We start from the raw sequence: 22,900 nt of genomic DNA, 5'->3' as shown, positions 1-22,900 counted from the left end.
CGTGCTTCTGAGCGGTTGTTTTCATCCGTGGCGCTACGGTTCACGGGTGGAGCGCCACCCACTTTAGTGAAATGACGGGAGCGGTAGGAGAAGAGGAGTTCTTTCGGCATGAACGTCTAAATCTAAGGATTTATAGCCCATAATCTGGTGAAGGCTGTGGCTTCTACTGTTTCGCCATGGCTGAAAGGGACTGCTCCACGTAACAAACAAGAAAGACGGGCTGTCACTTAAAGGTCTGGGTCTGTTAGCCACTGTGGCTGCTTGCTTGGCATCCAATTGCTTAGAAATTAACGATTTAACCCCTACAAACCTTTTGATGTGACGGAGAGTGGAAAAAAAAAAGTTGTAGCCTTTTTTTCCCCAACCAAGCCCTCCTCGGCCGTTGCTCCGGCCTCTCCGGTTGCCAAGTATCGCCGCCGAAAACCCCAACTTTGTCCCCTCCTTGTCCTCCTCCGCGCTAAATCTTAACCTCCTCTTGTGTTCCTCCTCCGCTGCTGCCTTCTGCTCTTCGACCTTTTTCTGTTCCTCTTCCGTCTCCTTGACGGCGGCAGCAACGGCCTCTGGCGACTCGACGCCCCCGTTCTCCGGCTCCACTTCCCGCCGACACCACGGACGGAGTCGCCGTCGACCATCCCCTCGTGATCCTCCGTGCGGCGTAGCTCCGCAGTGTAGACGATGCTCGACTTCCTCGTCCGCGTCCGCCGCTTCACCTCCTCGATCTTCCGCTGGATCGGCCGCAGCTCCATAGCTGGCTCCGGATTTGACACGGTGTGACCCATTGAACACGAAGAGAGAGAGAGAGAGAGAGAGAGAGAAGTCGAAATTTTATTCGAGGGGAGACGAGAGGAGATGAGGGATAGGCTGGGGGCTTTTTCAAGGAGATTAGGGTTAGGGTTTGGGGTCGACGCGGGCAAGGTCATCGTCATCGGCGCCGGCGGTACTGGGCGACCGGGAGCCGGGACCACCGGACGAGGAAGGCCAGCTTTTGGAAATAAAGGTACGGTTTTTTTTTTTTTAATAATCATTCCCCTTCTCCTCTCTCCATCACCAGAAGTAGACGGCGTTTGAGGTGTCATTAACTTGCCAGCTCGACGCTACCCTAACGCTCCTCGTATGCTGACGCATTAATTTGTTAATTTTCTATGTTAGATTTTCGTGTTATCCTAGCATTACTCTCTTGCCGAAACGTTCTGACCATGGCCATGGTCACCAAACCTTGATATTTGCCTACGAATAATCCAGCTCAACCTGGAGAAAAAAACTTACAGGTTTGGGTGTAGGCAATTGGTCCATTAATAGGGCTTGGATACAATACCTAACACATTTAATTCGGATTGATTTGTGTATTTGGAATTGGTTTGCTACACTACTTCGATTTAGATGTTTTCCTGCCAAAGTTAATGAGATATGGGCAATTTGGAGGCCAAACTCAGGCTAATAAAAGCTTCAGATATAGAGTTGATGTGGTCATCTTAGTGTTGTTGTGGTCTCTCAGGCTTAAAAGAAATTTCGGTTTTGAAACAATCATCATTCAGCTAGAGAAGAATCCGAGAGTTTTCTACTCTTGATTAAAGACTGGATTTCAGTGATTTCTGGGACTGGGAGGAAAGGAGGAAAGCTTAAGCTGTTTTAGATGTATTTCCTTAATAACTTTGTAACTTTCTTTTTTATCCTCTTGAATTTTTATCTTCTGAATGGTTTCTACTTTCTACTGGCTCAGTTAGCCTAAGCTAGCCGTTGCTCTTCTAATAAATTTTGATCCGGATTTGCCTGATTCTTTTTCTCAAGAAAATCAAAATAATTCAGATCCACTTGTTTCCTAATTAGAACAGATCGATAAGATTACACCTAGATTTTAAAATGGTTCATACCAACCCATTTGACCATGTATTGTAGTGTTGAGTAGTGATATGTTTAAATTATAATTTTGGATGCTGTAATAGAGCAGTAAGTAAAATGTGAAATTAGTGGGTTAACCATAGTTTACAATTAACCATGTCAAGCCACGCTTTTAGATATGCTCAAGAATTTCTAGTCAGCTTGTTAGACATGTCAACTTTGAAATGCCTTAACCTAATTTGTTTACTAAATAATTGTGTTAGCTGTGCTAGATCATTTTATCAGCTTCGATAAAGAGTTGCCTTCAGGCTCGATATCCTGAATGCTTATTAAACAAGTGGATGCGGTTGATAATTTTTCAACATGCATGAAACTCAAACCAACATGAACTCGGCCTATTTTTCTAAAAAAAATATATTCATCAGAATCAACCTGTTCTAGTATTTAAGGTTTTCATCTTGTCGATAGAAGGCACCTCCCGCTATGATATAAATATAAAATTTGGCTCTAATATTTCGGTCGATATAAATTGATAAAATTCGAGATATCGGCTAGTTGGATATTATGTCGTTATTGGGAGATATTTTCCTCTCACTTTTTTGCCTTTTTAGATTTTTTAAAAAATTATCAAATTTTGAAATTAATATTTAGTACAATATTAATCATGGGTTTAATATACAACCAAGATTTTGATATCTTGATCTGAAAATGTCGATTGGGATCTCTTTTTTTTTTCAATTTTTTCTGATTTCTCTCGGTCACAACAATTCACCAAGATAACAGATATATTGAAAATTTTATTTCTCTCGGTCAGGATTCTATCCTATACCGCAGTTTTTCTTTCATTTTTTGTTTGATTTTAAGAACATGATAATTATTTATTACTATTTAGTTTCAAATCTTAGGATCTTTTACTTGGAGAAATGGATGCCAACCAGCTGAAATAACAGTTCAAAACAAGTCAACCCATTCATATTTAGGCCGGATTGCACTTTGATTTTACTATGATTGCAGTTCTAGGCTTCCTCTTTTCTAATGGCAGAACTGTGTTGCCAAAACCTTCTGAAGGCAATCTAGATGTTGTTTGATAAGCTCAGCTGTAGAATGGCACCAAACAAACCCAATGCTATTTCTAGAGCAATTTGATTTGCTGGATATGTGTACCCCTATCATCTGGTTGGCTATCAGTTCTATACCTTTCTGGTTTATTGCCAATTTATTCTTTTAACATCAAATTTTCATAGAGCAGAGCAATCTCTCAAAATCACATGATTTTACATGGCTTGCATACGTTTTATACAATGGCACATTGGATATGCAAAACTCCGACATATTCTTGAAACCCTATAAATAAATATACGCCTTTCCTGGGTCGAGAGCATCCTTGAGTGGTCTTGAAGCAACTAAGTAGCAAGAATCCAAGAGCTTAGAAAGTGAACGTTACTTGCCAAAGAAAAAGAAATGGTTGTTTGAACATAACTATTTCCATGCCACAAGGTTTATGTAAGACTGGATTGGCAGCAACATGAAATAGTCTTGTTTCTAGACAAACCAGCAGGTGTCACCTCACTTTTTTTGGCCACCGTCACCCTGCTGCATGATGAAGCACGGAAACATCTTATGGGCAAGCAAGGAATCATTACCCGAGCCATCTGACATCTATAAAAGGATCATCTAAACTATGATGCCACCTCAAGACATGCAACATGAATCTCTTGGTCATATTGGAGTCATCTAAAACTTTGAAGAGCAAAACATATACCATCAATAATGTTACTTTACCGTCGTACCAATCCAATGATGCAGTAAAAACTGACATGATTGTAGGAAGAAAACAAAAAAAAAATGTGGGCATGAGATAAATCATAAAACATTTTCATATTTGTAGAACTATCTATTGCACTATGTAAAATGATTAGTTTGACGTCATATGCCACCAAGTTTAACTCGCAGAAATATTTAGGTGGAAGCATAGGTGTGCATGCATGCAGTTTTGGAGTGTGCCAGCTTGCTTTCTCCGATTACCAAAAACTTCCACTCTGAAATTCCTTTTGATGAGTTTTGGAACAAAAAACTAATTTCACATTTAGAAGAATAATTGATAAGAGGTGGCAATTTGCGGTCGGTCACGTTCGAGCAGGTCATCCTCATGCATATATTAAGGCCCAGAGGGCCAAACCTGAATCCAACCCGACTTGCTATCGAGTCAAAACTCGAAGCCGACCGGCAACCAATCTGTCGACTCTCAATTGGCCTTGTAGGCGGCTACTTCATATATTTTAGACTTTTAATGCTAAACTCATCTCTTCTTTTATTTTCAAGCCTCTATTGTTTTTAAAATATACATAAATATCAGTAAAAATACATAATTTTATTAATCATACACATCTCTTTCTATGATCTAATTGTTTGAAAGGCTTTAAACCAAACTCGACCAGACCTAGCAGGTTTGTGGGTTATGTTGGCCGAGTGAACTGCCACCCCTATTTAATGTAATAGAGGTAATATTTTTAGATTATATTGTGGCCCGAGTAGTTGGAGAGAGAATATAGATAGATGTTGAACCGACTCAATGCATGAGTTCAAATAAACCCTATTGGTATATAACTCAAATTTTGATTAGGTTAAAGTGGTGTTTCATGTAGGTCTAATAATGATACAGGTGGATCATTTATGGCTGGGCCATATATTGCTTAAACTGAAACTAATTCATATCTTAACATAGTCAAAATTACTCCGCATATTCTCAAAAAAAAAAACTCAGCATGCCACATTTAAGAGGGGGAAAAAAAGAAAACAGATAAAAATTATAAAGCAAGGAGTGATTGATTTATTTCAATGCTCTTCTACTGATCATGACTGATGAATGACCACCCTTCCAAAAGCCAGCAATTTCCCAAGTTTGGTAGGACGGGCCCACGAGGAGAAAGCCCATATCACTACTATAACCCAACACAGTGTAACCCATTTGCCTTTCGCCTACATCCAGGCCCAGGGGATTGGATTTGGATGACCCCGAGCCTTCCTGCGTCTCTTCGATTATTCTGCTATTCCCCGAACCCTAACCCTAACCAGAACCTTAGTGTCATGGCGTGCACGCTGGATTTCCGGTGCCTCGACGAAGGCCTCGGCGGCCAGAAGAACAAGCGCAAGAGATCCGAATCCCATGGTCCCGAATCCATGGATGTTGACCCCAACGGCGACGGCGGCGATGCCATCCTCCCGCCGTCCAAGAGGCCCGCTCTCCCTTCCCTCGAGAACCCGGAGAAGCCCACGTTCGGCCGGCCCACTTATGACGGCGTGATCGCCGGCAAGGTCTCCGGCCGGAAGTGGAAGCAGACACGCACCCGCCGGGCATCCGCCATCGCCGCCTCCCGCCGCGGCCCTTCCCTCGATCTCCGGACGAGGGAGAAGGAGCTCAAGCGGGCCTTCCGGGAGAGGAAGGAGGAGCTCAAGGAGGAGATCCGGCGGAACAAGGAGGCGAAGAGGAAGATGAGAGAGGAGAGGGAGAAGAGGAAACAGGAGAACACTCTGAGAACAGGCACGAAGCTCCAGAAGATCACCAACCCCAAGACTTTGAAGAAAATCGCTAAGTCGAAGCAGAGGAAGCTGCTCAAAGTCGTCCCGGATGAGCTGCTCAATAAGAATAACAGTAATAACATGAAAGAGTAGGTGCCTTTTGGTGAATCATACCATCTTTTTTCTATATCGATGCTAATCTTGTTTTTGTTGGGTAGTTGTCTGATGTTGGTAATTGGGGAATAGAGTGGGTTTGGTTGTTTGAATAGTTATATCTTTCAAAATTTTGGGTAGAAATAGAATTCGCTGGTGTTAGATTGTGTTTCTATACAATGTTGAGCTGCATTTATGATTCTGCATCTCTTCTTATTCTTCTCTTCTTTCGGACAATCTATGGAGGCTTATGTCATATGGTATGATCGTTCATCCTTGGTGGTTGGCAACTGTCATTTACATCTTCCATGTTCTGATGGCAGATGTTTTACTTTTCTTGATTTATAATTGACACGTTTTGCATTCTTTAAAATCCTTTCACTATGTGTTATAAGATGATGCAACTTAGTTCAAACTTATGTTTCTACCTATATAGTTGCAGTCAAAAACTTGATATGATATAATGTTTTGGTTGCAGTTATTTGAAAACTTTTGAGGTAATAAATCTTGCAAAATTTCTATTGGCACTTCCCAGACTTCTTATGCTTGTGGTGGGAAGTTATATCGCATGGCATATGTTTGATTGGTTGATTCCGAGGGTGGGACTCATGGCTAGGAAAGAGGGCTTATTATGTTACTGGTGAATCTGCCAGCCTGCTATTAAAATTAGCAGAAGAAAATGATAGTTACTGAAGAACATCAAACTTACTCTCCAGCATACAAAATGCTGTCAAATTTCAAAGTTGCTGTTAGACTTGGTAGCTCTTGACCTTCTATATTCAAGGACAGGGTGGAAAGAGTCAGATTGCTTTATAATATTCATAGTGAAAAAAACGCTTTTTTTTCTCTTTTTCCTCCCAACTTCTGAATTGAGTTTGCTTGTTTTGTGTTCTTATCTCCAAGGGAGACATCTAAAGTTCCTGAAATAAACGAGCTTGTGGCCATGCTTTCTGCATACAAAATCGATGATGGAGTGAAGATAATTAACAATCAGTTATATTGCCTTTAGGGCTTATTAACATCTAGGTGAAGGTTCTGATAGGAGGTTTTGAAACTTCATGGCTTCTTTGAAATCTTTTCTTTTGTACATCCTCTTATTAGTGCAATTGATATTCATCAATAATTCTCCCAAGATAGTGGCCTTTGTAGAATTACCACTCTCTCTATCCCATGAAGGATGTATCATGCATTCACCAATAGAGTTTGGTTGCACTTGCCAGAGTTAGCAAATTCAAGTGGCACTATTGCAATGTATATTTGGTTTTGGCTTTTAGTTAAATTCCATCTTATTTCATTTTTTACCTAAAAGTTAGGAAACTTTATTGTCACACATTATTTTTGCGGAAAGTGCTATAAGAAAGAGAAACTTGTCAAATTTTTGAATAAAGATCAAATTTTAGCAGTCATTGTTTAGTGGTGCATTATTTCTTGCATTTGTGTGGTCTAGGTTTGATATTTTTCTGTTAGGATAGTGATTCTCTAAAGTTTGGTGCTGTCATCAGGATCTTTATCATTCCTATCTTTAAACTTCACCTCTTCTAATTAGTGAACCCATATAGCTATAGTAGAAAAGGCTGGGACCTTCATGCTTTTCTTCCTATCTTAACTTGTGGACTGGAATCTAATAATTGACAAGTGCTTGTCTATCCTTCTTTGTGGAAAATCATTTTTTTGTGACCCTTGATAAAGCCACCTTCTTAATCCCTCAGCATGCTATAATGACAAAATTGTAACAAGCCTCTCACAAGCCCATCCTATTGCAGGCTGCATGAGTTGTCATTGCCAATTCACTGATTCTTTTTGCATAACACTTCATTTATATTACTAGGTCTTCTTTTGTTTATCCTTAACCTTCATGGCACACCTAAGTTAAACTCCTTCACAAGATTGCCTTAAATTTATGTTCAATGTGCCCAGACCATCTTAGTTGATTCTTATGCACTTATTTCTAACGTGTTTCCTCTGAAACAGTCATATCTAAGATGCTTAACAATTGTAATCTCAGTATTTTGTTTTTATGTGTTTATACCTAGGATCCTCTTTGTTAGCCTGTACTTTGGTCAAATAGAGTCTTGTGTTGGTGCATGAACCCTGTCCTTCAACTTTCTTTTGCGATGATTCTTTCCCAACAAGGAAGTCATTTTGTAGGTATACATACCAAAATGTAAACTTTGAACTACCTAGGTTTCTAAACATGTATTTTTGAAAATTCATTTCGAAGATACTCCCTTCTGCTACTTTGGATGTACACATTATATGGTGCTCGACTTGATATAAGCTTCTTTCTTGGTTTGCATTTCGTTAGGGGAGTCTTCTGCCTAACATAAATGATTTAGATTGACAAATGATTTAGAACCTTTTTAACCATGGTATGTTTGCAATTCATTCACACGAATAAGCAAATTTCAAGGAGAGATCCTTTGATTTGATCCTTGAAAAGTTCTGTGAATTTATTTCCTGACAAATGAATTTATCAAATTATAGCCCTAAAGTCACTACTAGTTCTACGAAGATTGTACAAACCTTCAAGCACTTATTTTTATATATTTGAAATGTACTGATAACTCCATTTCATACGTGGATTGGAGTGACATGCTGTGAGAAATCTCCCATCTGCTTCAGTCTAGAGCAAATGTAGAGTCAGAAATGCCCAGAAATTTATGGAACAACTTGTCATCAGGGGCTTGCTTAACTAGATGATGTCCCGCATTTCATGTGTAAGTCTTTGACCTGGTATTGCTACTCACTGTACAGTAACAGTGGAGTAAAAGGAGTAGGTACATCAACGCTTTCTGTGTTGATTTTAATTTTGTCATGTCGGTTGGTGGTGTAGGTGTTTTATTAGGTTTTGTTCTATGGTTGTCTTCAGAAATGGGAAGTGGACTGTTGTTTTGGTCTAAAATCCTAGGGAGAATATCAGTTTTTCTTCCCCCCCTCCCTTGACTGCCATTTACATCTGCAATTGAATTTAGTTGGTGCTTTAAATTGAATTTAATTGTCATTAGGCAATGCTAGTTACTTGAATTGGTTTCGTTTTGAACAATTGATCAGCTATTTAGTTGGATTTTGGAATAATTCATGAGTTTGCTGGGGAAGAATCATTGCAAGGGACGTCTAATGGCAGGTTGATGTTATGAATGGTTTAGCGTTGGCATGACAAGTTAATTGCAGAATTTGTGGATGACATCCTCAAATTTTTGGAGTACAAAATTAAGTGAAAGGAACATTATGTGCTTTGGAATAAAGAATCAACCTTGTTATTTAAAATTTCAGTTTTTGCGAAAGCTTGATGCCACATCCTTATCTAGGTTCTGAGCTTGGCTGGGGGACAATTCCGGTGAGATGTGTATGGCTTTTCAGCTGTTCTTAGGGTCTGATCTCCTGCAAAGGTTTCGCGGCAACGAATAAAAATGAGAAAAAGATGAATCTATCAGAAGATTTTAAGGGAAATTGAAAAAATGATGTCACATTTTTAAACGTTAGGAAAATGTGAAAGATCATCCCATATTGTTTTAATGGGGTTGGCTCTTGGCCGCTGGGTCTCAACCTTTGGCTGGGGAAAACGTTCCTCTTTCCAAGCTGTTTGCTGCATGGATAGATAGGTATTCGTCATGCCTTGAACAATCTTACATGATACTAAATTATGGATACAAGGAGATCCCAGTACAGTTGTGGGATAGCTGAAGCAAGTGAGATATGATGGAGATTTGTAATCTTTGTTTATAGCAATATCGAACAGTCTTAGTAGCATTTTAAGGAGGTTCGAGTTTCTCATGTTTTCAGAGAAATCAACCACAGTTGCCCATTATTTGTTCTGGGATTCTCATTTCCCACCCTTGTAATGTTTGATTCCCCCCATTATTTATAAAAACCACAAACTATAAAAGCAACGTTGCAATCTTTTACCTATTTATGTAGAATGAGCGAAACGATGGTGTCATGTCGTGAGAACAAAACCTGCAAGAACTTGCAGTAGTAACAAGTTTTTCCCTACAACTAGAGCCTACCAAATCCTCGACGAAGTATAAAGCTCTTCGGTTTCCAGAAGAAAAAGGCTCCACTTCAGCAGGCTTCTTTTTGTTTTCGGACACCTATGTATGTACCCCCTCCATCTCCTTCTCTCTTTCTCGTTTCTTTTGACTGAACGATCTTAAGCTTCACTTCCTGATGGTTTACATTTTGCTGCTCGGAATTGCATTAAGAATATGATAGCTACATTAAGGTTCCAGATGTTTGGTGGAATAACCAAAAGAGAACCAATTTTGTTGCTATATTTTTCCACCTTTGGAATACAACATTTTGTTATGTTTTATTTTTGCGCCATTTTGTACGCAAAACAACCAACTGTTGACCCTCGAATAGCTTCTTTCTAAGACCGTGCTACGGACCTTGTGCCTGTGGTGACCATTCTTTGTTAAGTCCCTCCCTTTACTACTATTCTTTGATACCCATAAAACTGAATTTTGTGAAAGATTATGTTATCAACAAAATTAGTCTGTTTGATGCTATTTTGTAAGAGAGGATGGCGGACATGTTCAATTGTTTCTCATAAGTATTTGTTATTCACTGATGAAACAAATTACTCACATTGCGACACAACATTCAATAAGCATCCAACACCTCATACACAAAGTGTAGCCTATTTCTCAAAAGGAGAAACAAATATTTTCTTTTTCACCTTCTTTCTATGATTATTAGTCGACTTTTATATCGAGCTTTATCTATTTCTTATTGTTATATCATTTTATTATCAATCCTAAGATTTGTATGGTGTGTGAGTGATGATTGGAGATCCACCACCATGAATGAGATCCATGAAGAAGATCACAATAGGCAAATTATATGAGTTCTACTACATTACTCTAGAGTGTAGCATGTGCAATGAACGCGACTCGCCTTTTCCCTGGAAATCCGAGAGGAAGGGAACGAGTTATGGGGGAGTTGGTGGCATACATCAGAATATTATAATCTGGTTTGCTTCCCACATACATACCTACATCAAAACTCAAAAGCAATGCCATATCGGTAAGCTCACAGGGGGTGGCCAAGTGCAAAGCACAATTTAATCCAGTTTGGAAAGAAAAGCACAAGATAACTTGAGGTTTAGTGTTATAATAACAACTAAGACTTGAGTAAACACCATTTGAAAGATAAGATCTTTGTCAAAGGGTTTGTTTTGACCTTGGTTTCCATAAGGCTGGGTTTTATTTATGCTTATAAACATGTACCTCCTTGTATCTAGTAGTTGGATTGATTTTTTTCGCAGTTGTTCTCGAAGTTCAAAGATTTGTCCATCTGAAAGATCTTGCCAATCGATTCATGCATGTCAACCAAAAAGTTTGCTAAGCCTCTGCTTAACGCCACCCTCTTAGAAGCATCTAGCCTAATTATAGATCTTTTTTGTCCTAAACGTCACATGTCTCCATGTGCATCCATCTAAAAACTATTATCCTTAAACCCCACATGTAGGCGTCCAAGTGTCTCGACTGTAGCAAAACACAGATTGTTCTTGTCTCCAGTGCATAGACTAACAACTTATTTCGTGGGCTAATGATCGAAACTTTTTTTTTCTCTCTCTCCAAGTTCACATGATGGAATGGATAGAATGCTCATTTAAGCCTCATCATTCTAGACCATATTCTAGGTTTAGTTTCTATATCATGCCCAAAATCAAGCGTTAAAGTATTGGTGTGGAATCGCTTTACATGACTTTAAGTGAGATCAACCCAATCTCTATCCGCTTATTGTTTAGTGAAAGCAGATAATGTCATTTGGAAATAAAGGGATTATAAAAGGCCCCAGCTTGCTTGGATTGTTAAAACATCCTTTGAACGAATCTTAAAAGAAGATATCAGCTCAATTATTAACTCAAAAGCAAGTTTTGCAATGAGAAGAGAGGGGGGGAGAGAGAGAGAGAGAGAATTGTTAAGTAGATGCAAATGTATTATATAAGTGGAAATGGATGATATCATGTTGCATTAGTATAATTAATGTCTCATCGAGTGAATTATTTTCTCCAAGAGAACAATTTGGTGGGCCTTGCTCCTGATTCGGGTGATCTTGGTGTTGCCGTCTAAGTCCTTCAAATCCACAACAAAATAAAGCATGATTGTGGTTGCAATGAAGTGTTTGATATTGGATGGTGGAGGCCACCTGAACAAGAAAGTTATTTGACCGATAGACGCCAAAGTTAATTCTCTTTGTTGATCAACGACGAGCTAAAGACATGGAAGTATACCTTTCAATGACCTAATGACCTTGAATAATAAGAGTTAAGGAGAGTAGTTTACATCCATAATATCTAAAATTAAAATTGATGAAATATTCTTTTAAATTGGCTAGGAGATTGAACGAGAGCCAATGACTTCATTTTTTTATTTTTATATAAAAAGCAATGTGGACTATATTACTTCATTCGAGTTTCAGCAACCGAGCTTTTAAAGTCTAAACGCGAAGGGGCGCTAAGCCTTGCCATACGGGTTCCATCTCCGAGTGCCAAACTAGTGGATATGCAATCATGCGATGAGGAGGATAAAGTTTGGAGCACTATCTTCTTTGAATTATCCGTGCGAACACTCGAAAAGACCTTCTGAAATTGGAACACAAAGCCTCCTTCAAGAAAGCAGCTAGCTAGTAGACTATAGCAGACTTTGCATGGCCGCAGCATTCTTCTAAGTTACATTAAATCGACCGGCATAGTTCTAAAATTTCCTTTTAAAAGATCATGTGAATTAATAATCAAATTCATAGAAGCTGCATATATGAGCCCACACTCCATTTTTTTTTATTTTTTTTGGATTAACAACGGCACTCATATAGTTCTCACATGAGTACAACCTGCCAAATCAAAGAAAGAATGTGATACACAGGGTGAGATATTTCTCCGATCCTGGTCCAAATCACTCTACCCGAATGCCGGACCATAAAAGAAGCGACCCAATCTGCCGCACTATTTGTCTTCTGATAAATATGTGTTATCTTGAAGGAACTTGTTTTCTAGCCAGACCGCGGATCTCGCAAAGCAGCGGGTGCCGGTCTCCATCCAGATCGGATTCCCATCAAACACAACGGGAAACCAGAACGGATGCAACCTTTCATTTTGGTTCCTTGCGTTCAAGGGGGGAAAGACCATGTGCTTTGGTACCCCCTAGCAAACATATAGACATATATACAAGTTTCACCGTATAAGTGTTTGCTCATATTATTTGAGTCATGGGCCCTACAGCTAGGCTCGCATTTTGCCTGCGACAAGAAAGGACGGGACAGAGAGACAGATAAAGAAAGGCATGGAATATGAGGAAGCCAGTGTTCATTTAAAAGCAATGTGGCAACTTGACTTCCTACATCATTACTTTGGAATTTGAGTAGCTTCGGTATGCCTAACATTGGAGAATCTAGTGGATGGAGTGGTAGATGGGTAGCATGATTGCTATCTAAAAGGGTCACCTCAGCTGCGTTCTTTTGAGGGAGACCAACGCATGCAAGAAAACCCAGGGTAGGAGGGGGGACTTCCACAAACCCAAGCTCCCAAGTCAAGGAAAAGCGAGCTTTTAGAGATCAAATGGGCCCCTTTCGAGCTCTAAGAGCACCGTTTGCGAGGATCCATGCGGGCATATATATTTAGTTCCATATTGGTTATTTGCTGAGTAGATCTTGGGTACTTATACAGGATCAAGAAACTCAAATAATACATTTCGGTTAGCTATTTTGGGTGAAATTCTGGGTCGTTACAAATGGTATCAGAGCAGATCCGGCCTATAACCTATGTGAACTAGGAGACACTGCAGTACGAATTTATTGGAGCTGACCACAGGTGATTGTAGTGTTTGTAATTAGATTTGAATGCATTTGAACCCTTAGCCTGACGAAGACGTCAGAGCTTAAACAGAGAGAGTATGTGAAGACCCGTGCATACACTGTTAGCGGAAGTGTCGACATAAAAAGTCGAGCAAGTAGTCGTGCAGCTGATATGTGATCTCGAAGCAGAAGGAAGAGCAATAGGGTAGTGAACTGTCAAATCTGTATCTTTTTTCATGCAAAGGTTGCGGTATCAAAGCATTCTCCAGTGTCTAATTCTAATTGTCTTGCGGGCAAAGACATCTATATCTAGAAGCTATCTTGGTAATTTTTTAAATTGGAATCCTATAAGAGTGATTGAAAGTGTGTAGTGCCCGCATCATCATATGATGCAATAACCATCTATAGCACCTTCAATTGCCACTAAACCTCCTATTGTGAGTGGACACCACCACATGGAATGTGGTTGATACCATGGTGGTGATGTGATAATCCATCATGGGTTGTGTAACAAGAATAAAGTTACAATGGATCCATATTTTTCAAACAAGAAAGTATATACACACACACACACACACACATTGGGCAATTGGATGTAGGCTCTCAACCCTCTACGGCAATAATATATGTGAGATACTAGTATCTAGTTGTTTAGATGATGTATATGCGGGGATAACAAATACCCAATATTTCATTGTCTATTTGTCTAATCTATGTTTGATCATTATTTCCTAATATCATTGTGTTGGACTAATAATTTATCACTTTGTTAAAAAAAGTTCATTAGTTGTGAAAGAAAATCAAAAGGATTTGAAATTTCAGGATCACAATTGTTTGGTATGGTTGAACCTTGAAGTTGTTTTCTGTCTGGATCAGACTTAGGTGGCAATTAGGTCGTTGATGCGACCACCTAGATCAGTTAATCTTTCATGGGAGCCAACAATTTTGACTCTTAACGATAACTCATCTTGCAGCTTAAAAGTGAATCAAGAGAGAATATGAGAGTCAAAATGCTTCAGTTGACTCTTGTATTATGCAAGATCTATATTTATGCAAAATATTGCACGCTGATTCTCATGGATATATTTATACAAGATCTGTATAATATATACTATTTACCAAAATGTGGATACTGTCGCTTGTAGCTGAAGAAATCTATCTCTAACAATCGCAACCTGTTGGTGCCATTGTATTTTATGCCCAAAGAAGCCAATCAAGAACTAGATCAGCGGTAAACTATCGCAAAAACTACTAGGAGAAGTAGGGAATCTATTGATTTACACTTATTAAGGGAACATGAAATTGTGTCATTTTCAATTTACACGCTTATTGCCTTCAATTGCAAAAGAAGAAGAGCAACCACCTCACTAGATATTTGGGCAACTAACTAATACGAAAAAAAAGAGGAGATGTTCATTGTGAGGACCCATGCAGGCGTGTGTTTAGTCCTACATCGGTTATTCGTTGGGTAGATCTTGGGTACTTATACATGATTAATAAATCCAAATAATACCTTCCGGCTAGCTATTTTAGGTGATGTCCTGTATTGTTACAAATTGTATCAGAGCAGACCCAACCTATAACTATGTGGACTAGGAGACACTGCAGCATGGTTCTATTGGGACTGACCATGGACCGATCGTGGTGTTTGTGATTAAATTTGAATGAATTTGAACCCTTAGCTTGACGAGGACGTCAGGGCTTAAACGGAGAGAGTATGTGAGGACCCATGCGGGCGTGTGTTTAGTTCCACATCAGTTATTCGCTGGGTAGATCTTGGATACTTATACAGGATCTAAGAACCCAAATAACAACTTTCGACACAGTTGATGCAATTATGGAAATACAGAAATACAAGTATCTAACCGTCTCCGCCAAAGATTCCATGAAATTGGTCTTGTGAAACATCTACTCCACAATAGGCTGACCCTGCACCACGTCAAAACAATTAATTAGTGGGGATTAGATCATGGACTCGGAATCAACGATGACCAGCAAAAGAGGGAACAGGGTGGGCCTTGTTTGGGAGTTGGGAGAAGACTTTCGAGGAAGGAAGTAGGCAAAGGAAGCCTAGAGTGACGCACATATATACTCTCTAAAGTTGGCGGAGATTACGATGGCGATGTGAGCCCCCCCTTCTTTTGAAAGGCTCCTTTTCTTCATAGTTAGCAAGATTCGGATAGATCTCCCTCCAAGGGGAGAGAAATGTTTGGAGCTATTAAAATAATAAACTAAGGGGAAAGAGACAACACTATGTCTAACGTCAATCACGCCAACATCCATCTTAGCCTTGATCCCATCAGCAATGCGTTAAGGTGGTGGCCCGCTTAACCCTGATATCTTTCTCCTTTTCCTTTTCCAAAGATTAACTTGTGGGTCACTTTGCCAAGTCCTCTGCTTGTGTGTGTCCACTTTGCGAGTGGAAATTTTAGATGCACCTAACTGTCCGGCACCCATTCTTGCACCCACAAATTGGAACATGCTAGATCGGCTGGATGATTACGATCGAGATCGTATCACCCATTGCGATGATCTCAAAGCACTCCGAACTCCGTCATTTACCCGTCTACGTGAATCTCAAAGCGACCATTTGGTGATCCATAGGTGAATTCACCTTCTTCCCATGCCAAAGATGCCACCTTTATCCGAACGATTAGGTAGTGAAATATAGTCCAGGTGGCTTTCATGCATGACGTGACCTGTTACCTAAAAGACTCCCGTTAACTCCACTTGCGTTTTCTAAATTATTTGCTAGATTGCTCAACAGATGCGGAGAGTCAATCGACCTTTGGGTTTATAACAATTAGTCTGCAGCCTAATATTCTACTCGCTGGACCCGGCCTTTCAGTGTCGGCATCATATCAAGCCATCAAGGTAGCCAGCCATCGTAGGCTAAGTGGGATGTATCTTGATTGACATTATTACTCTTAAGCAAATCGACACCTACCACACACTTAGGTTGTTGAAAATTCCAATTGTTAGACTTCTTGATGAGTCAGTTTCTTGTCATCTCACTTCAGCTTCATTAATATGAAAGCACAGTGGCTTAAAGATGAAGCGCTGCGGCTGCTCTTTCCCCATCTTTTTTCTTAAAAACATAAATAATGCATCAAACGTGGTTTGATCTTTTACATGAAGCTGGAAGAACCTATACCTTTGGAAAAAAAACACGGAGAAGCATAAGATGGCACGTAGAAAGCCAAGATCTCTCTCTCTCTCTCTCTCTCTCTCTCTCTCTCTCCCTCCCTCCTCCACATTCATAAGGTTTCCAAATGAGAGAATGGGTATCGATCTTTATCAATACATGGGTATGTCTGGGCTAAATTTTGTGTTCGGTGCTCAAGTGTATACATTTTGTGGACATAAGTTGGGGACCGTGGGACCATAAGAACAGATCGGGTTGGAGACAGGAGAGGTGTCGGCTAAAAGTCCTTGGCCCCCGGCGGTCGGCTTCGGCCAAGCGATGCATGAGCCATCGCAGTCTTCCGCTGTTCAGTGTCCTCTTCAGGGTAGGGGAGTTGTTGAACCCGTGAACTGAGTGCTGCAACAATAGTGTGTTCCAGTGACACAGCACCAGTTAATCTTACTGGCAAAGTAAGCTTCGTATGTCGTCATATGTGGGGGTCCATCATCAAGGGCAACCTCGATTATTGGTCGAGCATTCATGAATGGGACTCGACATGCCTCGTCGCGATGATCATGCATGGAGGGCACGCACATGAACAGCATTCTTCTTTTGTCATGGCATTCCTGCAGGCATAACATAGTTGACATGTTGATTCATGAAGCCCTTTTCATGGCCTACATATATATATAACTCTTACTTGAAGGATGAGCTTGTTTGAGTCAGAATTGCTGTTCTGGGACAAGCAGGTAAGATGAGTGAGCAATGCTAGCATAACATAGAAAATCTAACTTAAGGGACCGCTCGACCGATTTGCAACTTTAGCAGGCTACATGATCAGTTTGAAAGGTACATCAAAAAAAAAAGGTTGGTTTAACAGGAGCAACTGGAAAGATGCATGGCAGCTGAGTGATTTTTTTTTTTTTTTTTTGGTGCAGTTAAGCATGCCTGTTTAATTTAGTTACTCCTATCCATTTGTAGAGTTTGTTGAATTTATGTAGAATAAATGCGCTTATCTATTTCTAACAACACAACTTTGTAGAGTTTTAGAATTTAGTAGATTATCTTACTGTCTATTATCTCGACAAACCAGGTCTTGTAGTGAACTATGGGTCTATGAGGATATTAGAAAACACACTCATAGGTTGGGGAGGCTTTTTTTCTTTGCTTCACTGTTTCTCTTGCTCATATATATTTTCTGTCAGAGGGTGGAATCGAGCATCAAATGTAGGGTACATATATATAGGAAGCCGAAAGATCTATTAATTAGTGAGAAAAATGAAAATAAATAAATGGAAAAACTTCAAAGCAGTTGACTCTCCCATGCGTGTCCTGCACTTCGATGACCACCCTAGCTCTGGTTGTATTTTTCGCTGCTGCTGCTGCTGCCGCCGCTGTAATGGCAGAAGCTACACAAAAGCATATATAAGAGTTCAATACATTAATTAATAGCATAAACTCCAAGGGCATTCAATGTACTTCAAATCTAAATACAAAAAGTAGAAAAAGTGGAGGGTCGATGCAAGGTTGACAGATGATTATGGACTGAATTGTATTCTAATATTCACTAATGCCAAGTTGTCTCTAGTAAGAGAACAATTGTGGTGACAAATAAAGAAGACCTAGTCTAGACTATTGTCCGTAATAATTATGCTTGACAGTTCGAACCATGATAAGACATGGGCAACTAATAATTAGATTCTCAAACATAATTAAGCAATTGCCGTGATTTAACTTGATTGCTAAGAGAATTACTTTATGAATCAGATACAGTGCATTTCTTATAGTTGACATGCAGAACATTAATTTAGTTGTGGGAAAAAAAGATATTGGAGGCGTCGGATAGAATTAGGGTGTGTTGTATTGTCATCGAAGTAAGGTAAAAGCTCCCACTTTGGCGTCAGGTAACAAAGGAGCAAGTCCCTGAATTGACAAGATGTTGCTGGAAAAGGCAGATCTACTGGATAAAATTGTTAGAGAAATTGCTGAAGTGAAGGCTGAGTCGAAGTTTGAAACAATTTCGGTACTGAGTCGTGCTGTCAAGAAGCTTGAAGAATGTGATGAGACTGTGAGATAATCTATGAGTGGAAGTTTGTGGTGGAATAGGACATTGGTCAAGTGTGTACAGTTTGGTTCTAAGACAAATATTCTGAAGCTAATATGTTAGTGTCTTTAGTGGTTCAGTTCTATCAAGAGTTTAGAGCCATTTCTTGTATAAATCAAGCTCTAAATTAGCTAGCGTAAGCTCCAAAACAAATTACTGTATTGAATTGGGAGAAAGTCTTCCTATTATTTGTTTCTTCTCCTCCATTCCTTAGTGTGGACTCCCTCCATCTTTATTTTCAATATTGTTTTTTATTTATGCGTCTTCTACACACTCATTAAAATTCAATGATATACTGATATTGATATCTCATATTCTAGGACTAATTCACTATAACAAAGTGGCGGTATAGCAGATCATTGGAGAGCTTTATGACCGGCAAACGTGTGGATCAAAGATCGAAGATTGAAGGTGGCCATGGATGTTAATTGGATTGTTCTGCCACCATTATCAAAATGAATATCCAAACTTGAACACCCACCACTAAGTTTAGGAGGCAATATGGAGGTTTTAGATCAAAGAGGACAACGACAATGATGATAACAACGGCAGCGATGACGATGACGACAATGATGATGCATAGACTACGTATGATGAAAAGGTGTAAGGTAATGTAAAATTTATTCATTCTGATATGAACATCATAGAATGACATGGTAAGAGATGATCGCTATAGCAATGTTGAAAAGTGCATGTTCAGCCTTTGAAAGAAATCAAGACATTCCAAATGAAGGTATGCTTTGTATCAAAAGCCTTTAGATGAACAAACAAGGTGTAAAACTTTGCAATGATGGATGCTAGATATTGGTTGCATAGAGTGTCGATGGTTCAATAGGACAATAGATGGTAAATAATCAAATGCATGCTTGGATTAGATTACTGGCTGGTCCAAACAAAAAAAAAGGAATTTCTTTCTCAAATTTGCTCAACTCAATTCTTTAAAGAAAATAGTAAATGCTGAATGTCATGAAAAATAATGAAAACAGGTGTCGACCTTTTTTACTTTCAAAACTCCAAGCACAAAATTATGATACAAGACTTTTGCGTATACGAGTGAAGTTTTTCTCTCTAAATGTAAGTCTGGCTCCTCTTCTAGTTAAGATGTTGAATTTCTCTAAAAATAGCTAAAATGCAAAATAACTAGAAGTTATTTAGTCCTCTGATTAGATAGAGCAAAGAATTTTTTTCAACCTACTTAATTCAAATCTCTCAAAAAAATTAGAAAAAATAGAAAATTTTGCAATAGTAGAGTCTTGATCCCCTATTTTTTTCTCAATTCGTTTGAATTCCTCTCTTAATTTGAATAAGAGTTAGTTTTCCAAAATAGACATGACTAGTAAAAATAAACATAAAAAAGCTAAAATTCTACAGAAGGTGAATCTTGATTTCTACATCGACTCTGCCTAATTTTTTCTAAATTAAGGGATACATTTAGTTAAAATTCTTTCCAAAAGAAATTGGTTGGATTGTCTATTTCGAGGCCCAAATAATAGAATTTGGATCTAACCACTCTTACAGCTTTTGCGTGCACAGGAAACAGTGGATGTCAAAGCTATCACAATAATCCCAATAATCCAATGATGTTTCTTTATGTTTGTCCCCAAATGAAGTAAAGACCCCTTTAACATCATTGATGACATTTTTTTCTCTTTAGAAATATGTTGAGATTGCCGCCATCTCAATTTTAATATTAGATCTAGTACAGAGAGATCAACAATCTTATTAACCAATTATTTTAACAAAAAGCTTAAATTTGATGGAGAGAGGACCAACAAAGATTATTAGGCTTAACATCCCTCTCTCGCTTGCGACCTGGATTACACATGTGGAGACTCGATAGGAACAAGATGATAGGTAATAAAATTTAACAAATACTTGACATGACAGTGATTTGAACTTGCAATTTCTTATAAACTTGAGCTCCAATATCATGTTAACTAATTAACTTACCCAAAAATTTAAGCTTTGCGGCCATTTGTTATTCAAGAAATAGCTTAGACGAGGCAAATTGGCTCTTGATGACAGAAAATTGTGATTCTCTATATTGAAAATATAAAATGAGCATACTTTTAAAACCTTTTCTAGCTTTTGAATTCATAAAAAGTTTGTCTCGATACAAAGCAACCTAGACTCCCTCTCAAGCAGCGTGACTAATCTGTCCGCGGGGGCCGGAGAGTTTTGGTGTTTCCATTTTTGGTTTTTCTTAAGGTATCTCTCACTACGTGGCAGTCATCCAACTATTAGGCCTTGATCAAAGTATCACCACCTACTTAATCCCTACTGCTGGTGATGGACCCATAACCAATGGACTGATATTTTTCGGACAGTACATGTTAAGCCAATATAAATATCATCAGCTACCGTGCATCAATCTCCCATCTACCCCACCAAAAGCAAGGAGTTGGTAAAAAGAAGCAGCGGTAAGGCAAGGAAGTCACAAACAAATCAAGGAAGGAAAATCAAGCACAGCACAACCCGGGACAAAAGCATGCAATCTAAGTCTCCCGAGCCTTTGTAGCGTATCTTCCCAATATCACCTAACCCTCGGGATGTCCGCAGCCAACCCATCCCTTTCCCTGTTCCCCTATATAGCAAAGAAAAACAATATAATACGATATATATGTATGTATATGTATATGGTATATGTATATATATATATACACACACACACTACCATTATTTAAATTATTCGTCCAATCCATCTCTCAATGAGCAGCTGTGGCTCCTTCCCCACCTTCCATATTATCTTAAATCCCCCTTTCTAATGGTATAAATACACGCGCTCAGCCCATCCCACATGAGCTCCATATGCCCCTCTCCTCCTCCTCCTCCTCCTCCTCCTCCTCCTCTCTCTCTCTCTCTCTCTCTCTCTCTCTCTCTCTCTCTCTCTCTCTCCCCCCTATCTATCTACATCTATAGTTGATAAGGACTGAGATGATAAAAGTAGTGCTATAGGGATTGTAAGGAGATGGCAGGGATCCAGTGCCAGACCAAACCTACTACCACCAGCAGCCCACGCCTGAAGCTTTTCGGTTTCCACGTGTCCGAGGACGACGAGGCCGACCACCAGTCCTCGCCGGAGGCTGGCGCTACCTCCGATCCCTTGTCCACCATCACGGCGGCCACGGCCCCCGGGGACGGGAGGAAGTACGAGTGCCAGTACTGCTGCCGGGAGTTCGCCAACTCGCAGGCGCTGGGCGGCCACCAGAACGCACACAAGAAGGAGCGCCAGCAGCTGAAGCGCGCCCAGCTCCACCACCACGCCGCCGGCGGCAGCCACCGCTCGCAGACCGGCGCCCTGTACCCCCGCAACCCCATGGCCTCCGCCTTCGGTCCCCCGCCTCACCTCCTCGCCGTCGGCAGCGGCGCCACCGCTCATCTCGTGGGACCCACCTCCTCCCCACCTCCGGCCAGCAGCTGGGTCTATTACTCCCGGGCGGGCCCGCCCTTCTACCTGTCGCAAGGCTGCGTCGTCCCCTCCGCCGCGCGGGCGTCGCCGGCCTACGCCGCCTACTCCCAGGCCGCTTCCGAGGTGCACGGCGCCAGCCTCCGCTGCTACGATGAGGACCGGCAGGTCGACGAGCCCTCGACCGCCCGGTTCCCCGGTTCGGCTCTGGGCGGCGGGGCGAGGGACCTGCCGGCCGGTGGTACGGACGAGACGTCCGGGCTGGACCTCCACCTTAGCTTGGCTCCCGCTGGCTTCTGACTCGGTCTCGACTCGGACGCCAGCATCGACTCATCTCGCTCGTATCATGACATATGTATGAATTAATTCTATGGTGGATCGGATCCTGTAAATTGCGGTTATTTTTTTGTTATATTTTCTATGATTCCATTTTGTTCCATTCAATGAATGACTTCTTCGTATGACGAGAATTAGAAATCTTTAGCAAGAATTAATTATTTTTATTTCCATTAAAAATAAATAAATGGTAATATATATCGGATGACCATGAATGAGGACGTTCCGGGTTCGAACTGAGTTGGCGAGTTGACCCGTTAGGGAGGATTGGCTGGGAAAAGTTCACCACCTGAAACGTAAGCCGGCACGGGATGACGTCGACAATACACTTGTAGCAGTTTCACCCGGCCACGTGTCATACCGCAGAGTAAGTACAGAATTACGTGGTGAGAGAAGTATAAGAAGCCATTTGATCGGATCACGACGAAGTTCGCGGAACCCGAAGGGGGAAGCTACGTTATATTTTATACTGCAGAGGGTTCGATGATTGTACGACGACAGCGCTCCTCCTCCTCCCCATACCACTTATTTATATCGATCCAGTACAAAAGAAAAGAAAAGGTGGCAGCTATTTTTTATTTTATACCTAGCGCTTGTAACAACGTAACGTTTTTTTTGGTGT

General features: G+C 40.3%; 2 protein-coding genes across 2 annotated transcripts; both read left to right on the top strand.

Annotated features, from left to right (window-relative positions):
* Positions 1-389: 389 nt before the first annotated feature.
* Positions 390-5,782, top strand: LOC103712786. The gene is made up of 2 exons (XM_008799410.4): positions 390-997; positions 4,829-5,782. Exons 1-2 carry the CDS (start codon positions 850-852, stop codon positions 5,509-5,511), a joined length of 831 nt encoding a protein of 276 aa, XP_008797632.3. The 5' UTR covers positions 390-849; the 3' UTR covers positions 5,512-5,782.
* A 15,525-nt stretch (positions 5,783-21,307) lies between these two features.
* On the top strand, positions 21,308-22,406 carry LOC103712822 (zinc finger protein GIS3-like). The gene has a single exon (XM_039125801.1). The coding sequence runs from the start codon at positions 21,505-21,507 to the stop codon at positions 22,240-22,242; it is 738 nt and encodes a 245-aa protein (XP_038981729.1). The 5' UTR covers positions 21,308-21,504; the 3' UTR covers positions 22,243-22,406.
* The last annotated feature ends 494 nt before the right edge of the window (positions 22,407-22,900 follow it).

This window comes from Phoenix dactylifera, chromosome 4 (assembly GCF_009389715.1).
Source record: "Phoenix dactylifera cultivar Barhee BC4 chromosome 4, palm_55x_up_171113_PBpolish2nd_filt_p, whole genome shotgun sequence".
NCBI classification, from domain to species: domain Eukaryota; kingdom Viridiplantae; phylum Streptophyta; class Magnoliopsida; order Arecales; family Arecaceae; genus Phoenix; species Phoenix dactylifera.
The sequence above is the reverse complement of the archived record's forward strand: the minus strand, read 5'-3'. Positions and strand labels throughout refer to the sequence as shown.

Bases quoted from the DNA above. Each gene is read 5' to 3' on its own strand.
- LOC103712786 (XM_008799410.4), top strand. From the start codon at position 850: ATGAGGGATAGGCTGGGGGCTTTTTCAAGGAGATTAGGGTTAGGGTTT. The intron at 998-4,828 runs GTACGGTTTTTT...GCCTACATCCAG, and splicing joins GCCAGCTTTTGGAAATAAAG to GCCCAGGGGATTGGATTTGG.
- LOC103712822 (XM_039125801.1), top strand. From the start codon at position 21,505: ATGGCAGGGATCCAGTGCCAGACCAAACCTACTACCACCAGCAGCCCA.